The sequence below is a fragment of the Terrapene carolina genome, unplaced genomic scaffold (genome assembly GCF_002925995.2).
Source record: "Terrapene carolina triunguis isolate 2854851 unplaced genomic scaffold, T_m_triunguis-2.0 Scaffold233, whole genome shotgun sequence".
Classification (NCBI taxonomy): Eukaryota; Metazoa; Chordata; order Testudines; family Emydidae; genus Terrapene; species Terrapene triunguis.
Window position 1 is genome coordinate 1,523,017 of NW_020664584.1, and position 19,825 is coordinate 1,542,841.

The window sequence follows — 19,825 nt, forward strand, 5'->3', positions numbered from 1 at the left end:
CTCCAGAGTTGCACTTGATAAAGGTCTAGCCAGAGAACCACGCTCAAAGTGCCATATTGTAATATGCATCTCTCTCCAAATCCAAGCAGTTAAGGAGGAAGATCCCAGTTCTGATGGCACTCACTTTTTGCCAAGCAGCATCTAAATGGACATTGAATCTACTGCACACAGTACAGGGCAGAGCACTGGGAAATTGCCACTGCACTAGGACAGCCTCTCCCACTGCTGGTTCAAAACAGTAAGAATAAAAAGCTTGTATTACATTAGCAGGAGGTGGTCATCTCACTAATTCAATACAAGCGCCTCACTATGAAGTCTCAAGATAGAAGTCAGTTTCCATTTAACTCTCTGGTGACAGGATTAGACTAGTGGAACAACGTAGAAGAGTGCCTAAACACTGAAGGAGATTAAGTATTTCTAGAGTGCCATAGACAGATATGCCATACCACAGATTGCCTGTTAGCACAGATTTAAAGACCACATACTGCAGATTACATTGTATATGCTATGTGATCATGACAGCAGTACACACAGAACCCTGAACTGAATTTGAAAAGTCAAGTGGATGCCTGCTATCGCTACACTTGTGTTGTTACCTCGGATAGATTTCCCAGCTTCAGTAACCTAGAGGGAAAACGAAAAAGACGACAAGCTGATGATTCTCACATTGTTCGTGAGCTTAAATTTCATAATTATAAAAGTGCAAGAGGGATGATTAAGGAACAGCCCAGGTAGAACAGCAGAAAACTATTGCAACAGGTGCCTTGTGGGTTTAGAAGACAGATGCATGTGGAGATGACAGTCGGGTGAGAAAGGTAATATAGCTATTTACCTCCCACAGTAGGGCTTAAACCTAGACTTGTGTCTGCAAGTCTACATTGTTTTATTTTCTGACCAGCAGATTCTTGTCACCCCACATTCGTCTATGGGTTTGTTTTTAAAATCTCACCTGCAATTGCATGGCTTACTAAATTCATCCAAATACTACAACAGCTTTTACAGCAGTTTGCATCTATGAATCTCAATGCAATTTAAACAACAGTGAATTCAGTAGGGAAATAGCATTGTCCCTATTTCACAAGTGACAAAGGATCGGAAATTAAATGTTAATATTTTCAAGAGTATCACGCTGCTTCTGGATACCAAACTCGAGACTCCATAGCTGTAGGCCTCATTTTCAGAAGTGCAGGACACTCCTGGCTTCCACTTCTGTTGTACCACCAAAAATTGAGGTACCCCAAAATAAATCAGCCACAACTCTTGAAAATGTTGGTTTGAGTGACTTGCTCATTGCAAAATACAGTATCACTCGTGGAGCCAGAAATAGGTCTCTCAGCTTCTGACCTTCAGCCCTGGGTCTTTACCATAGGACTACCCCCTTCCTCCCTTTGCTTTTTGGCAAGGCAACTTACTTCTTGCTTTCCAACACCTTTAATAGTCGCCTCTCATTGATCTTCAGAGCGTGAAGCAGCATGGGGAGGGAAGGCTCAAAGATCCAAAGCCTATTTCTAAGTAACAGTGATATAGGTGGTGAACTCTGAGATTCCCCCACCACCATCTTTCCTCCCGTTAGAAGGCTAACAGAAGCTTCCCTAAAAAACCAAAATTCCATCTGCTACTTGCTCTGAGGCAAGAAAGAAATACATTTTCCTTCTCCCATTCATAAACAGATTGCTTGCCACACCTACACATTCTCTGGGCACCAAAACACAGCTCTGATTTTACAGACAGACAAGTGCGTCTGAAATCTGACACACTAAATAGCAAAAGCAGGCTCAGGCCATCCTGCCTACCTGGAAGAGTCTGATTTACGTCAGTGCCAATGAGTGATGTGCGCATCACTTGGGAACATGGTGTTGTAGACTTCAGCCAGTAATCCTGGCAACAGTAACAAGAGGCACATAGTTTTCCCAAACGTACCCATTTCAGCCAGCAAACAGAACAGCATTGGCCTGGCATGTGTTTTTATCAGGCTAGGACAGCAGTTCTCCAACTATGGGTCGGGATCCCATTTTAATGGGGTCGCTAGGGCCAGCATTAAACTTGCTGGGACCCAGGGCTGAAGCTGAAGGACAGGCTCCACCCCAACCTGGAGAGGTGGGGCTCGGGCTCCGGCCCCTCTCTCCTACCCAGGGTCATGTAGTAATTTTGTTGTCAGAACGAGGTCACTGTGCAATGAAATTTGAGAACCCCTGGGCTAGGATATCTAGGGAAGCCTCCAGGGGAAACACTTCACAGTTTGGCAACTATAACAGAAGAGGGCAACATGGTATCTCTTCCAAGGCACCATCCTTAACCTTCAGAATAGGTCTCAGCCTTCCATAGGGACACTGCTCACAAGGATGCCTAAAGCTATGATCAGGGTGGATGTGTCACATTTTGAAGATCAGAGAATCCTTTTCTGGCCATTTCAGACTTTACACACTACTTGTTTCCCTCTTTACAGAAAGACATGATGTGATGCAGCCATAGAATTATGACATGTATCCTAAATTCCTTCCTTTGTATCCTTGCTTTTGTTACCTCAGTTGCATCCTTCCCTGCAGAGCTAGCCAGATTAAAACCCAAAAGTCAGAAACCCATTGAAGAGGATCAATACAAAGTATAATGCCTTATATCACGACAGCTAACCCCCACCTTCCTGTTCAGGAATACATTGTACGGTCTAAGCATATTTATACACCCATATTTGCACCCACACTACAAGATTGTATGGGTGTAATTATTTCAGTAAAAAAGGTCACCCTCCCTAAAGAGACATAGTTATACTGGTACAACATTTGTGCTTAGATCAGATAAATGCTGGTTAAGGAATAGGCCTGTTAAAACAATAGTGTCTTGCTGCAACAACACTTGGAATGCAGCAGGAATTTGTCAGATCTCTTGGAGGTAATAAGAGAAATTAATTTAACACCTCATAATAGGCACACATCAGCCAGTGCCCCACAGCGTACCACCAACTCTGTTTCCTATCTCTCCTTTTAGAAGGTTTGTATAACACAGTATCTCAGAGGGTTTTGGGGAGACAGGGGAAGAATGATGGAAATGTTAAGTGCAACAAAAGAAATCTGTCTCCTTGAAAACTCTAGCAGTATTCCCTCGATGAGCTGCCTAGAGGAAAATGTGATGGAGGGCTTTTTTTTTTTTTTTTTTTTAATTGGGGGAGGGAGTGGAGAATGTGCATCTGGCAGCAGCTGCTTATACTGTGATCAGATGGAAAGCCAGAAGTGGAAAGTGTTTCCAAAGGATGGCAGATGTGCACATACACAGCTTCCTTCTTCAAACCACAGTGGCTTTGAGTACTTTAACACTGCATTTTCCAGGTGCCATTTATGTATATTAACAATCCTCTTCCTCCCCTTCTAATGCCTTTTCTATCCCAGCTTCAGATCACAAGCAGGGAAAGATGTTTTATCTAAAGCATCTCTATTTCCCCTCTAATTTTCCCAGCTGTAATTAGCTTGTAGTACCATGGCTGTGTATTTTCTACTATTAAGCATCAGAACTAGTTGCAAACAGCACTTCGGTGTGACAACTGATATCTGTTAGAATCCAACTGAAGCCTAAGTAATAGGCAGCTCTTAATTTATAGAAATCTTAAACCAACAGGGATAGTACAGAAGTTATACTGCCTGACTTACTGCAATGCTGTTAGAAAGCTGTGATTACATTCAGACCAATAAATACTAGTAAAGGCCAAGTTTTCAGCTGGCCTGCAGTTTTGTATTCCCATTGTTAGAGCTGCACCACCACAGGGCAGAACTGGGTGTAAATCTGTTTGGGCCCAAATTGTACAGCTGAGCTACCAATTCATGAGAAACCGATCCCATGTCTGCTGAAGTGAATGGGAGTCTTTTTATCAACTTCCACAGACAATGGATCAGGTCCTTAGCGACACAGTATTTTGGGGATAAAACAGAAGGCCAGAGCTGTCATCAGTTAGAGACAGATGAAAATGAAACCTCATGTGTGTGTAAGCTCTTTGGGACTGGGACCAGGCATAGCATGCATATTCTAGGCACTACTGGAAAGTAATAATTTTACTATTAGAAGTCAGTTTTTCCACCAGATAGCGGCCCAAGGTCGATTGTGGACACAGGGAGGGATCCAACCCTTTTCGGTCCCCCCCCTCCATCCCCCCACCCCACCCCACCCCACCCCCAGCAAGCACAAGGACATTTTCAAATGGCCCTTTTCTCTACATCTACAGATGACCAGATTTCCTCCCTCTTCTCCTTCCCTCTGCCATTTAGATAAATGGTTTGGGGGACAACACATGAAATATGGTAAAGAAAACGGGAGAAAACCCAGAATTTTCCATGATCTGAATTTACCTGTGTATGAGTGTAGCGGGGTGGACACCCACTCCTGCCCTGAAGGGCTTAAAACAGCCAGGAAGAGGGCTGTGGCAGGGAAAAGCTAGGCTCATTGGGGAAGTAGCCACAGCTGGGCCATGCCCCAATCAGGTCCAGCTGGTCCCTATAAAAGGCTGTGAGCCAGAGGCCCAGAGACAGTTTCTCTCTGCATTAAGAGAGAGAAGGGCCTGACTGCAGGGAGCTAGAGACAGGGTACTTGAGTGGAGCAGGGCTGGGGAAAGGCAGAGGAGCTGGGGAGCTCCAGCCTGGAAAGCCCCAGGCTGCGGCCTAGCAGAAGGCCAAGAGGTACTGGGGGTTGCAGAGGGCAGCCCAGGGGTAGACCAAGGCAGCAGGTCCAAACCCAACCTTGCCAGTGATGAGTAGGCCCATACTGCAGTCTGCCCCAGGGCGTGGGGCTAGATGATGACTGGCAGTAGCCTTATACTGAGGCGAGATGGGAATAGTGGGTGGGGGTTCCCTGGGGAGGGGAGACCCCAAGACTGAGGGGTTACTGCTAGGGGGCAGCACCCCAGGTAAAAGGGCACCGGGGTCCAGGGAGGGACATGGGGCCAGAGGACAGGCAGATCACCGGCCTGCAGAGGGCACTCCGGAGCTGGAACGAGATTTCCCGGAAGTCACCAGCAAGAAGCGCCGCAGGGGTGAGTCCGCTCATCTACAATGAGACAAGTAGCTCCTCTCCCCATCCCAATTCTTGTTTTTGGCAAAACAACAAAATCAAGAAATCACCATTGAGAATTGGGTCTATAATCCCTACTACACCCTCAACATTTGTTCAAACGCAGAAGATAGCAAGAGACATTTTGTAACCAGAATGAACATGCAAGCTGGAGGAGGATTTTTCTGAAGCTCAGACACTTGTCACGCTGACAATATGGATCAGTGCTGCCAATGTGGGGGTGGGGAGTCTCTTCACTCCATACACCACAGTACCAGTTTTCTGCTGATTTCAATTTACTGACAGCCTGCATTCCATGCACAAAACCCCAAGACACACGGAAGAAAGAATCTCTTGTTACTTCAAGATTAAAAACAACAACCGATATCTGTTAAAGTCTCTGATTCAAAAAGGCCCATTATTTTACCAAGTCTTTTTGTTTGATACATTGAAACCAGGTATTTCAAAGATCATTTATCACAGATTAATTTACTGAATTTTGCCTTTCCACGCAAAGAAGTCTATATTTAATGTGCTCATTATTCCTTTATTTGGTATGTATTTAGAATCATAGATTCTATTTACAAAAAGACTAAGTATTACTCAATACATTGATGTAGATCTATTCTTTGATATAGAATTTGCTTAAGTAGGCTTTGCTGTATATTTATTTATTTTTAAACAGGGCAAATAAATAAATAATAATAAAAAAACCTGAAATGTATAAGAGTGCTATTTTTTCCCAGTTTACTACATCTGTACTTGAGTGGTTAGGATATAAAGCTGTCATCTAGTGAGTGGGAGAGGATGAAACCAGAAAGTGAAATTAAAGAGTTCTGCATACGAGGCCAGGACTCTTCTACCACATGAGATCATGATTATCTATTTTAGGTATTTTTAAAGCACTTATCACTTGGCAGCTCAGAACCATGATCCGACCTCCCCCTCACACAAAGACAAGACATAGAAATTATTTTTATGCAGGGGAATGTTTTTGCCCACGACAGAAGTTTATAAAACAACCTTGTTTAAGAGAGATGATAGAGATGTCAAATTATTAGACAGACATGGAGAGCACAGGTCTGCTTCCTCTACAACTGGGAATTGTTCCTAATTGCAACCTTCAATTATAAAATTCTCCCTTTTGGAGGAGGGAGATTAGTTTGTGCACCCCCCCATCATCTCCCTTACAAAAAAGGAACATATATTAATGTGTTATGCATGACACATTATGGAGGTGCCAAAATCAACTCGATAGTTAAGGCTGACTTAAGTTTTGCACTTAAAGAAAATATTCCACATCTTATGTATGAAAAATACATAATACATACATTCTCCACAAGATTACAGCACTTAGCCGAATACAGAATGGCTTTTCTGAGAATTTATAAGCAATTCTGTTAGTCTGAGTTAAATTTCTTAAAGGACCCATTTTTAATTTTAGCACCAGGTGTCAGACCTTTTCTGATCCCTAATGATCTTAGTAATAAAGCAACACGCTCTTCAAACTCCCCATATACTTAAAAACTCACTGAAATCTCATGCATTAGCTAAATTCTTTTTTTAAAGTACTAATAGTTATTTTTTGCAGTTATACTTCATAGGTAAAGTTTCTTCTTCAGCATAGGCAGACATATATGTACTACTTCAGAGTTCTATCTCCCATAGTTCTCAACAGGACTGAAGTCATGGGCTTCCCTTGGCCAAAATGGACACTGCCTCCTCTTTTCCATATCCTGATAACAGAAGGGTTACCATCTTCCCTAAGGGCAGCTTGGCTTCCCATTTTTCTACATGGGAGTGAAGTGGTGGCCATTTTGCAAGACAGCATTTCTTCATGAGTTTCTGGAAATAAGTCGTCCCCCCCTTCAGTCTCTGAACAGACTATTAATCCTAAAAATAATATTTTCAAAACCTACTTGTTGCACCAGATATATTCAAAACAGTAATAATAAGAGGGACAATGAAAGGTACTTAAAATGAGTCCCAGCCAGTCCACAGCCAGTCACCAAATCAAACTTAAAGAAATCACCACGAGGGTCAATATTGTTTAAATAACCACAGTTTGAAGTACATTACGACAATATCAATACCAAAGAATTTTTGTTTCCAGGCAAAAGTTGCAACTTCTTCAGGAGTTTTTATATGTTCTACTCTCACTGCTCTGACCCTATTGTTGTCTTCCTTGAATCCCCTTCCCTAGCTGACTTTCATTCCTTCAGATTCAAACTCCTCATCCTCACCCAAGAAGCTCTACATCTCTGCACTGGTTTCTCCCTACTCAATCTCCCCCCAATCCTCTGACCTTTCTGCTGTGTCGTCTCCTCCTCTCACAGTTAGATTCATGTCTTCTGTTATGTCTCCATTGGAAGTCTCCTCACTTCTCATCCAGGATGCACCCTCTTCTTTCAAATCTCTTTTTAAGAACACACTAATATTTCCATGAATCTTCCCCCAATAGTTTTCCTCACCAGTGATCTCTGTGCCCCTTCTTCTAAAACTGCATTTTGAGCACACTTTATAGGGCAGGGATTATTATTTAATCCAGGTTTTATATAGGCACAGTATATATTTATGGAATTGTACTGGTGAATACTAATCAGAAAATTTGGGAAAGAAAAATCTGCATAATAAAGTCAGTTGTTTCCACGAGTCAGTCGTGTCCACTTTAAAAATAATTGTATTTGATAGAGCGAGCAGCTGCTACGCCGCATATGACTGAGTATGAACAGAGGTAGAGTGTGGTGTTTTTTCACTGCTACTCAACAAAAAGTCCTGAAGTGTTCCTAATGTGCGTGTAATGTTATTCTCCCAGGAGTATCAGCCTGCAGTCACGACTGACTGATACAACAGGCCAAATATATTCACCTTCAGGGACACATTTTGAAAAGGCTGAAAATGCACATGCACCTGCAACTTGTATGCACAAACTGGAGAAGTGAACTGCAAAAGGGAAGTTAGGTGCCTCACAGACCACTTGTGCAGAGGAGAGGCAGGTCAACAATATTAGGTAACCATTCACCAAAACTAGCAAGAATTTGTTGTACACACTCAGATATGCTGGGCTTTTCAAAATCACAGGCTGCAAGTACAGCATGTGTATCTGTTAAAGAGCTCTGATTTTTGTTGACACATTTTTTGACACATTTTTATTGAAGTATTGCCCTCAGGACAAGTAAGCTACATAGGCAAGAGTGCTGAAGGCTTTAGACATAATGGAACAGACTGTGATGCCTGTAGTCACAAGAGACAGCCCATATATCATGAGTAGTCCCACTGACTTCAATGGAAGCAAGGTGGAGTAAGGTACTATATAGTGTGAGTAAAGCTATCCATCTGACCCAATGTGAGCTTAATTTTTTTCTACCCCACAAGATGGCCAACCCTCAAGAAGCAACCTCTATTAGTAATCACTTTCAGTATCATCATTATAACCTATTCCACTCCCTCAACTTCAAGCTGCCCAAATGTGATTTAAAAAAAAAAAATATAAACCAATAGTTATGAGCCGTTTGAGAATTAGAATTGGTGAAAGATTTTTCCACTTAAAAACAAACAAACAAAAAAAAACCCCACCACCACTCCTCCCCCCCCAAGAGAAGGAAGCTCAAAACATAAAGGTGAGCTTTCAAACTTCAATTATGGAAAACACATTAGGAGGTAATTGAAGGGCATGTGCTTTGTTAAATTTGCAAAAAAGATGGTTTTACATTTAGGTGAAAAACATTTGGAAATGTAGAGCCAAGAATGTACACAAAGAAAATGGGTTAAGTAGTAAGTTGAGAAGTTACAGACTGATGCAGTGCCAATATGTGAGCAACAAGCAGAACATGAAGATATTTACTATAAAAAAGTAAATAAACATAGAACTATAGAACACTGATGTACGATTTAATAATAAAAAATCACAAGATCATCAAGTAGTAAGTTAGCAATATGAACTTGGCCACAATGCACAAAAATACCTGTCATTTCTGAAATTTTAAGATGCATAATGTAATGTTTTTGTTAATAATGAATACACACAGTACCACAAAAAACCCAAAAGTATCAATAGTACTGAACTAAAGTTTGCACAGTTTGGCAGTTAGTAGTCATTTCCTCAACTGATTTTTAATTACACCAATCTACATTAAACACAGACCTCCATTTTTAAGATTATGTGAATTAACCTGTACATGTAAGAACGCATGCACTTATCTGTGAGCATTCTTTTAAACACTTACAAATAGCAACACTGTGCATATTAATCACCACATTAACTCTTCATATGAAGCCTTGACTGTGGGTGAGCAAAGGTTTTGGCAACAGTGACCTGTCAATTGATTTTCCTCACCTATTGCTGTGCTTAGACTTTTCCCGGTCTTTTTCCTTGTCTTTCTTGTGCTCTTTGTGCCGGTGTTCTCGATCTTTGTGTTTATCTTTGTGTTTGTGAGAATCTGTAAGCAGAAGAGAAAAGGAATTAAGAAATGAAATTGGGAGTAGTGAACTATGTGTTAAGTCATCAGCTCCCTCATGCAGCTTTGTATTTATTTTGCTGTTAAAATATCCTTCACAATACAATATAGGAACAAAATCTCAGCATTGAAAGGTCCTACTATACTAATTTGAAACATCATTGTGTTGGGACAAATTAACTCAACATAGCAGCAGTTGCACATATATAGAACCTATGTTCCAACAATTTTGAAATGCTTTACAAACATTAAATCACAATTAAGTCTGGCCTCCTGGATCTAACAGTTAGGCCACACTGCCTCCAGCAGTATTTAATACTAGAGAAGCGGCCTTTAAGGAATTGCAGTATACTACTCTTATCCACATGGTGAGTGGGTTGGCTGGCACAGAACAAGGCAAAAGCAGCCCACAGTGGAAGGCTGTGAACCTTCTCTCTGTTTTCTGCAGCAGAAAACAGCTCTCCTTTTAGAGCCCAAACACCACAAAAACATGCAACTGCCTTCAAGAATAGATCAGACAAGTAAGATGCCTCTGACAGCTCTTCATGATATGCATGTAGTAGATCCCAGGTGGAAGCCCAGCTATGTAGATCAGGGCTAGTCCAAACAGCAGGAGGCTGAAGTTTAGACAAACACAATGGTTTAATAATTTTATTTTCAAAAGTGCATTCTCCCAATCCCGCCAGTGCTTGTGGTACTGTACACTACTAGCAGAACAAAGTCCTTTAAAAATACCAAAACAAACAGATGGCCCAACACAGGAAAAATAGGGGTAAAACAGGTTTTTTTGTTTGTTTGTTTGTTTTTTTAAAAGTTCACCTCCAATAGGAGATCCCATTGTCTCAAAGAGGAGATTTTAAAAGTAGCCAAGGTTTAAAGTACAATTTTGTTGACTTGAAGTGGAGAGCCACCTAATTTTTGTCGGTTTCTTTGGTGGTTGCTTCACAGGTTGCACTGCATTATATATTGCTTATAGTAAACACACATGCAATGAATGCATCCACAAGAAATCCGTCCCTCCCCCTCATTCTAGGTGTACACTTCTTAATGCCACTAACACGTTAAATAGATGTCCTGAAGAGAGTTACTTATCAACTAGAATGCTGTGCTGACTTTGATTCAGAATAGATGGAATAAACCAGGCCAAAACGCCAGACCGACAACATGTTTAGCAACTCCATTTGATTTCTGATGATAGCAGCATTTCCATAGTGCTTTGTGTCCCAGGATCTCAGAACTCTTCACAAATGTATTAACCCTAACAACACCCCTGTAAAGCAGCCATTATACCCAATTTAAAGATAGGGACACTGAAGCACAACAATTTAGTGACTTTTTCATAATCACATAGAAAATCTGTTGCATGGAATCTAGGCCTGGTCTACGCTACACGATTAGGCAGCTTACACAATCTAAATATCCCCCTTATTATTCCTGTATCTACACTACAGCCTTGCTCCCGCCAATGTAAGTGCCCTACTACCCCAATATAATAACTCCACCTCCATGAGAGGCGTAGGGCTTATGTCAGTGTAGTGTCTGTGTAGATACTGCCTTACTTATACAGGCTGTTGGCTGTCTTGTCAATTTCAGGGCTCCTGCCCTGAAATTGACAAGAAAGCAGGGCAGCTACAGTCCAGCTGCAACCTGCTTCTATGGAGAGCTGGGGGCTGGAGCCTGCTCCTGGCTAGAAACACTGGCTGTCTTGTCAATTTCAGGGCTCCTGGAGCCTGAAATTGAAAAGGCTGTCTGACTGGTGGAATGAAGGGGAGCAGAGAAACCCCAGGCAGCTTCCACCCACCCCTCCCCTGCTCCAGGAGGGGTAGGCGAGGGAGGGCCAGCCCATCAGGAGCCTGTGGGACAGCCAGGAGCTGAGAAACCAGGCTCTCAGCTCCCCCCAGCTGCCCCTTAGGTCGGTGGAAGCGCTCCTGCTGAGGACGTGCACTACCGACTCAAGGAGGGTAGCGTGAATATGAGCTACCACAGCAATTACTGCAGTGGCTGTAAGTCAACCAAATATAGGCCAATTTAAGTTTCTGGTGTAGACATACCCCTAGTCTTGTGCTTTAGACACAAAATCATTCTTTTTCTTGTCCAAAACTGGCTCAAAGATCCTCAAAACATTTAGTTTTAGCACAACAATACTAACAAAATAATATGCCAATAAAAGTTCAACTTAATCCACTGTTCCATGTACCTTCAAGTACTGTTCTGAGACCCTGTAATAAAGGGGCATAAAGTAATGTATAACATTCCAACCTCCCCATTTGGCTTCTGCCTCTTTCCTTGCTTCTGTTAATTCAAAGTCCCTTCCTAACACTCCTCAACCTAAGATCTTATTGAATACATAAAACTGCATTAACAACAAATTTACAGCTCAAGCAAGGCTGACCTAATCTATGACATTCTGGGTCACAGAGTGACAAGTCATTTCTGGATTTTAGTGCTGCAGCTTTAACTGTGTAGGAGTTTTTAGCCACACAAGCAGCAAAGTATTCCGAAGTCCAAGCATGCTGAAGCCTTACTGCAATCTTTCAGCAAATTCTAGGCAGGTACATTTACACTCAGAACTGCCAAGCAGGGATTTCTTGTTGTATTTTTTTACATCACACATTTCCATGGCAGTACGTGCCAATCTTGTAACTTTTCAATTCAGTCACTAACTGGAAGCCCAAGCAGTTTGGAAACTGCTGGGGTTTTGTTCCACAGGACCTCTCTCAGGGATTCTTAAAGCAATGACTGAAGTAAACCACCACCCATTTACATTTGACAAATGGGCTAAATCACTAGAAAAATTATCACAACACTGCTATACATAAAATGGTGTAAACGCACTTATTTTATACTGCATTTGATTTTCAAAGAGGGACACATGGATGTGGTGTCAATTTTTTTCTATCAATTAGCTGCCAATTCCCTCGATTCCAAAGTTGGAAAATGTGTGTGTGTGGCTGTGCTATTGAAACGATTCTCTTTTTGCTCAGAGAGCAGCAAGATTATTTATTTATTTTTGAGTAGGGAGGAAGGAACTGTTCTCCATCTTCGCAACAGGACTCCCTTCCAACCAAGTGCATTTGCTTTCCATTTAAAACTGACATTTATTATTGGCAGGCTCCTACTGGAATTATTGGCAGGGCCACAACCAATAAACACCTGAGTCAAGCTTAGACAGGAACTCTCTCTGTGTAATTTAGAATTAACTCTGTGACCTATCATGGGAAGCAAACACCACAAAACACATGTACTGGAGAAGATGGGATTTTGTTATAAAGCTTTACTGAAAAAAGATAACACCTTCCACCTCAGTGGGCAGGAAATCATCAAAGAAATGCTCCTCAGAAAGAAAGTAGTAGCTATAATCCTAGCTCCCAAGCTCTTTCCTAGAGAGCTAGTTTGCAGGTGGATGTGAAGAGAGGACTGGCTGATTTTCAGGCACAACAGCAGGGGGTACAACAACAGTGGTGTCTCTGGACAGTGGGACTAATTCTGCCTCTGAACCCTCGCATCCCTCCCACTTCTATCACTTCCTGATACTAAGAGGTTGGGGGAGGGTGCTTTAATGGGAAGTCCGGAGTATTGCCATGTGACAGAGACCAGTTGGCAGATGGAAATGAGTGGTGAGCAGGCAGCTGTCTGTTTTGTAGGGATTAAGGGAAAAAAGGGGTGAGAGAACTTTAGGCAAACTCACCCAGAGACGGAGAGGTACCTGCCTACAGAAGTGGAGCAGGGCGAGGATGGAGTACACTCACATTGGAGGTACAGGATGAAGAGGACAGGCACACAGAGTAGCCTTGACTCTTAGGCCTGGTCTACACTACGGGATTAATTCGGATTTAGCAGCGTTAATCCGAATTAACCCTTCACCCGTCCACACTACAGAGCCAGTTAATTCGAATTAAAGGGCCCTTTAAATCGATTTCTGTACTCCACCTCGACGAACGGAGTAGAGCCTAAATCGATTTTGTTAATTCGAATTAGGGTTAGTGTGGCCGCACACCACCGAATTACTGTGTTTAAATTAATGGGGTAGTGTGGCCGCACACCACCGAATTAATGTGGTTAAAAACCGAATTAAGGTGCTTAGTGTGGCCGCGCACATTCGAATTTATACAACCTGTTTCCCAAATTCGAATTATCTAAATTCGGATTAATCCTGTAGTGTAGACATACCCTTAGTGAATACTATCTTGAGTTTCAGAATTGATGCATCTGCGCCTAGATACAATGATGAATGATCTATACAAGCAATTAGATTAGGATGAGGACTGCCCCCCAAAATAATCTTTCTTCAGAAAGAATATTTCACTGAAGTATGAATTCCATCAAAAGAAAAGAAAATCAAGTCTCTCAAACTCACTCATGTTAAACAAACAAACAAAAAAAGCTAGAGGGTGGGATACTGGATTACTCAGAAGTAGCAGGATAAGGAAGCCTTTTGTTTGTAGGTCATAAAAGTCAATGCAGCTGCAGGTCACCCATATCCAGTCATCTCATTCCAGTTCAGGTACCCATATCCCAGAAACCAGTGTAGGCAGAGAGGACATGGAAACTGAATTCCACTGGTTCCTAGATGTGATTTCCCACCAACCCTAATCGGGGAAGGTTGAAGGAAGTGTACACAACTGCTGCATGTGCTATCACCTCTTCTGTGGACAGCCTGGTTTTAGACTCCAGTCCCTTTAATTTCGGCACCTACCAGCAGAGGAAAAAGATATTTTCCAAAATAGCTTGTATAAAAACTGCCCAACTGGACAGACTTGATAAATCTATCTTCCCTTCAAAACCCTTGGAGTAAGGCATTCTCCTTGATTCTCAATAGTGTTTGGGGTGGTTCCCTCCCTTCCCCCATTTATTCACTGGCAGGGCGGGATAGAGAAGGCTGGTACACCATGATATAGGATTATTCTAAGAATGACTTGAAGCAAGTGGATTTTGGTTCAGTTGCTAAAAGGATCCTTGGAGGTTAGACTGAAAAAAAACTTTCACCACATACATGTTATAGCTCAAGTAATTGTGGCAGGGTAGCCTTTTGAAACAGTCATTGCATCGCTGGCAAAAAAAAAAAAAAAAAAAAAAACAAACTACTTTGCCTTAATAGGCATCAGATTAAGAGGGTTTACTGTAGCAGAAAGTTGGACATATACAGATTACATCAGAAAGAAAACCTAGACCATAACATTTAGCAGTTATTCAAGATCTTTAAAGTGAACAAAGTGTCTTGGTTACGGAGGGAGATTATCTACCAGTCTAACTGTAATCCCATTTATAAACTTTGCTCTGGGGAGGTTCTGGTTGGTTTTAAAATATTAGGAAGTGTATGTTACAAAGAAGAGATTCAGACAGCTTCCTACAAGTACAAAAGCAAGGAGCAGCAGAAAGGCAGTGGCAGGGCCCCCATGCATCTGTGAAGACCAGATGTATAATGAGGAAGTGAGATGGGTAGCAGAGGGAGGGGGACTGGGATCAAGAACTCCAAATTGTTAGAATCTTTCTGCAACCTCAAACAAGTCACCTAAACTTTACATACTTCAGTGTAACCAACTTTAAAATGGCAATAATGCTTCTGTACTTGCAGGCATTTTGAGAACTTTAGTTTAGTATTTTTACCTCAATGTCTTATAAATAGAGAAACACAAAGTAGGATCATGAAGTTAAAGTAATTATGTGACTGCACCATGTTTCTGGATTTCAATTATGTGGGATTGGCATGAAGAGAAGAGATGCACTTGGTGAGGAGAGTGGTTGCTGTTCTAGATGGGAAGGAGATGGTTTAAAAAGTGACAACAGAATCACATCCAGGTATCACTGACCATACAGCCCGAAGCAGAGGCAGGAGTGAGGGCAGAAAAGAGAGTAATCAGAAGAAAACAGCAGCACTAGAAGGAGGTGGAAGAGGCAGGTGTTTTCCAGCTCTCTGCATGTGGTTGGAGGCAAAACTGGAATTGATATACCCAACTGACACTTCTAAAAGATGAAATATGGGATTTGTGGAGAAATTGGACTGGGATGAGCTTCTTGTGAGACCTTGGATAAGTCGCTTAGGGCTTGTCTACATTACGGGCAGGATCGACAGGCAGCGATTGATCCAGCGGGGGTCGATTTATCGTGTCTAGTCTCCTGTTGACTTACCACAGTGAAGACACTGTGATAAGTAGATCTAAGTACGTCGACTTCAGCTACGAAGTTGCGTAACTGAGATCAATTCTCTCTCTCCCCTCCCCCCCCCAGTGTAGACCAGGCCTTAGTGTCCCAGTGCCTCAATTTCCCCAACTGTGGAATAGGCATAACAATTCCTACTTCAGAGAGGTGCCGTAAGGCTTAGCTCATTAAATGTTTGTAAAATGTTTGAGATCTCCAGATGAAAGGTACCACTGAAGTGCTTAAAAAGTATTATAATTCATGAAACACCCACTATATGCCCATTTTAAGACAGATTCTGATTCACCTGAAATTACACCTCTACCCCAATATAACGCAACCCGATATAACACAAATTCAGATATAACGTGGTAAAGCAGTGCTCCGGGGGGCAGGGCTGCGCACTCTGGTGGATCAAAGCAAGTTCGATATAACATGGTTTCACCTATAACGCGGTAAGATTTTTTGGCTCCCGAGGACAGTGTTATATTGGGGTAGAGGTGTATCTGGGACTGGATAGCAAGTGGGGAACCATGCCAATTTTTGCTCCATTAGAAACACTGGGGAAGATAGAAACAATGTTTGCTCAATAAGAAGAAAAATTAGATTGAAGAAGAAAGTGGATTTTTATTTTCAAGCACTACTACGTCCCAAGGAAGAAAACAGTTTTAGAGCTGTTGAAGCAAATTTTCTAGGCTCCTACTTGCTCAGTTAGAAGCAACATGCTTAAAAAGGCTCTTTCTTTCAAGAGCAGCCTGAAGTGTGACCCTTAACCAATTGAGTTCGAAAGTATCCCTACAATGAACACTACTTCAGATTACCACTAGCCCACAGCTTATAAAATCACATCCATACACAGGGATCAGGGAGGAGCTGGCTGGCCTCAATGAAATGGGCAGACACTCACTATTTTTAAAGCCTATTAGACTCTTTTGCGGTCTAATTAAAATAATAGTAACATAACACGGATCTATTCAGACCCATTTTATTTCTGGTCATCTCCAGGTCAGACTGGATAGTTTAAGGGGGTCTGTTATATTCCAAGTGATGGTTGAAGTAGACACCTCAGTTCTCACTTCCTTAAACTGGATCACAAGATGGAAGATTTCCACTTCACTGTGCAATAATTAAAAGTCAAAATAAATGCTGGAATTAACTGTAAGGAGAACACAGAAAACCCCATGCAGGAGCTAACAAGCCTGAGAATCAGAATACTACTAATGCCTGATGTTTCTTCTGAAACTCAAATCAACCATTTTCTAGACCCACTAGCACAGAAAGAGTACAAGAAGAAACCAGTGATAAAAATTTCAGGATAAACAAGATAGATTGGCAGGATAATCAAAATAGGAACTTCCTAAATTAATGAGCAGCATGTCAGTGCTCCCGAAGTGTTTTTATTTTTCTTAAGTGGAGAAGACAAGGAAATCTAGCGTCTCCATTCTAAATCCCCCAACTATCCTCCAGGCTGGAGACACAGACTCCAAGAATCCTCTGCCTCTAGATTTCCTGTTCATTAAGCAGACCCAGCAGGTGACAGACAGTACTGACATGTAGGAAAGATGGTCATGAACGGTGGGATATATTGGCTACAAGACATGGAGCTGAGTCTTGCTCTCCCTGAAGGCAGATTTTATCAGTGAATGTAATGGGAGCCGGATGAGACCTATGGTCTTGTATCCTCCTAACAGCTAAAAGTCTAACATGGCCCTGTAGTTAGAGTTCCAGCGTCCCCAGGATTCTGCCCCTGGTCAGGTACAATGGGATAAAGGCAGGTACCAGGTACTTTTATGGCACAGAATTTTGATACGACACTGTCTTTTCAATAAGGGAAAGAATCCATAGGAGCCGCACTCTCTTATTTCTAGATTTTAAACCCCCTATATTTCCCATTGCTGTGCTTTACCAGTCGTCGTCCCGTCTCCTCCCCCTTCCCCCGAGATGGGCCACACAGACTCTGAGGAACTAAAACCAGTCACTTTAAGGTCTTGCCTACACTGCACCCCAGTGAAGACTATGAGGGTATGAATTGTAGAGTTTACCAAAGAGTTGAGCTCTAACTGCCCGGTGTGGATGCTGCTGGTGCGAACTAAAAGTTACCTAGTTCGCATTAACATAGTCCTCTTTCAAATAGGACAACTTTAACATGAACTAGGTAACTTAGTTTGTGCCAGCAGCATCCACACAGGTCAGGTACAGTGCAACTTTTGGGAGAGCTCTACAATTCATACCCCCAGTCTGTACTATGGCGCAGCACAGACACAGCCTAAGTAGTATGTTATAAAGAAAGAGATGAGATGTGTTATTTTATTTATACACAAAGCCCTTCATTTTCAGTTTTTACTGATTTCTACCAAAAAATTCCCACTTTTATAAAAGCTAATTTGGATTTTACCAATTTTCACCCAAATTTTAGATCATGCCAGTACATGAAAATGCCAACTATCTTAAGAAAATCCAATATACTAAGTGCAAATCCAACACTGTCTGTTAAAGTAAGGCAATGTAGTAGATGATAAAAACACACGCAAACATGCGTGTCACTGATGGAGCCTTAAAAAAGAAGCTGGAACTTCCAAGACCTGGCTGTTTGCTCCAGAAGATGGCAGCTCAGTAATCTGGACAGCATAAGTAACCAAGTAGCCATCTTTCCTTCTGAAGCAGGCCCAGAATCTGGGATGCCCAGGTTACCAAGCCACAATCTTTCCTTCCACAGAGGGAAGCAGGGTCAAAAGTACTCTTACTTTTTTCTATTTGTTGCTTTTTTGTCTGTCCTCCCATCCCCCAATATTAACAGAAAACTGTGAAGTCAATTTTTTTCCACCGATTTTCCTCTGTTTTTTAATTTTTGTAATAATCACCAATATATTGGCAGGAAATTCTAAACAAAGTGAACACAAAAAATGAAGGGTCTTGTTTATACAGCACCTTAAAGCGTGAAGGAGAATTTACCAAGCAGTATTAACATCCCTTGCATTCTATAGGAACTCTTATCTGAGGGCAGCTGTTCATCAGTAGCATGGCCATAAGAGAATTGAAGCATTTGATAAGTGTTCAACAGAACTGTTAAAACAAAGTTATTCTGTACATTCAATCCAGTCTGCAAACAAAGTCTGGTTACCTAAAGGTTTATTCACATCTTGTATTTAAGTCATGTTCTACAATTTAATACGGACTGGCTTAATGGGCCAGAAATAAAGAAACAGCAGTGATCACTGCTATCCACCCTTTGTGTGACTGAAGTCTCCAGCATACCAAAGGTTGAAGTCAGCCTGAACTCAGATTACATTATTGTTGGCATTTTAATAACCTGAACAATCCTGCAGCAGGTAGGTATTTTAGCAAGAGGCAGCGGGAAAGCAGCCAGTCCACAGAGAGGAAGGATGGCTTAGTGGTTAGGTCACCAGTCCAAGACTTAGGAGAACTGGGTTCAAGTTCCTGCTCTGCCACAGACTTCCTGTGTGGCCTTGGGTAAGTCACTTAGTCTCTCTGTGTTTCAGTTCTCCACCGGTAAAATTATATAAAAATACCTCCCTACTGTACAGGGATATTGTGAAGAGAGATGCATTAAAGATTGTGAGGTATTCAAATACTACAGGAATGAGTCCCTATAAGGTTTGGATTTCCTCAAGGAGCCTAAGAAATTTACATTAGGAAATATTTAGGGCTGTCAATTAATCGTAGTTAACTCACGCGATTAACTCAAAAAATTAATTGCAATTAATCGCACTGTTAAACAATAGAATACCAATTGAAATTTATGAAATATTTTAGATGTTTTCTACATTTTCAAATATATTGATTTCAATTAAAACACAGAATACAAAGTGTACAGTGCTCACTTTATAGTTTTTTATTTCAAATATTTGCACTGTAAAAAAAAGAAATTGTATTTTTCAATTCACCTAATACACGTACTGTAGTGCAATCTCTACCATGAAGGTGAACTTACAAAGGTAGAATTATGTACAAAAAATAACTGCATTCAAAAATAAAACAATGTAAAACTTTAGAGTCTAAAAGTCCACTCAATCCTACTTCAGCCAATCGCTCAGAGAAACAAGTTTAGTTAAAATTTGCAGGAGATAATGCTGCCCACTTCTTGTTTACAATGTCACCTGAAAGTGAGAACAGGCGTTCGCATGGCACTTTTGTAGCCAGCGTTGCAAGGTATTTACGTGTCAGATATGCTAAACATT

General features: G+C 41.5%; 1 protein-coding gene across 1 annotated transcript in view; it reads right to left on the reverse strand.

The window, feature by feature from the left end:
* TOP1 (DNA topoisomerase I) overlaps positions 1–19,825 on the reverse strand; it is an 82,232-nt gene that overhangs the window by 36,358 nt on the left and 26,049 nt on the right. Inside the window, exon 3 of the mRNA XM_024202020.3 lies at positions 9,368–9,470. Coding sequence (XP_024057788.1) covers positions 9,368–9,470 — 103 coding nt within the window. The remainder of the gene's footprint in view (positions 1–9,367; positions 9,471–19,825) is intronic.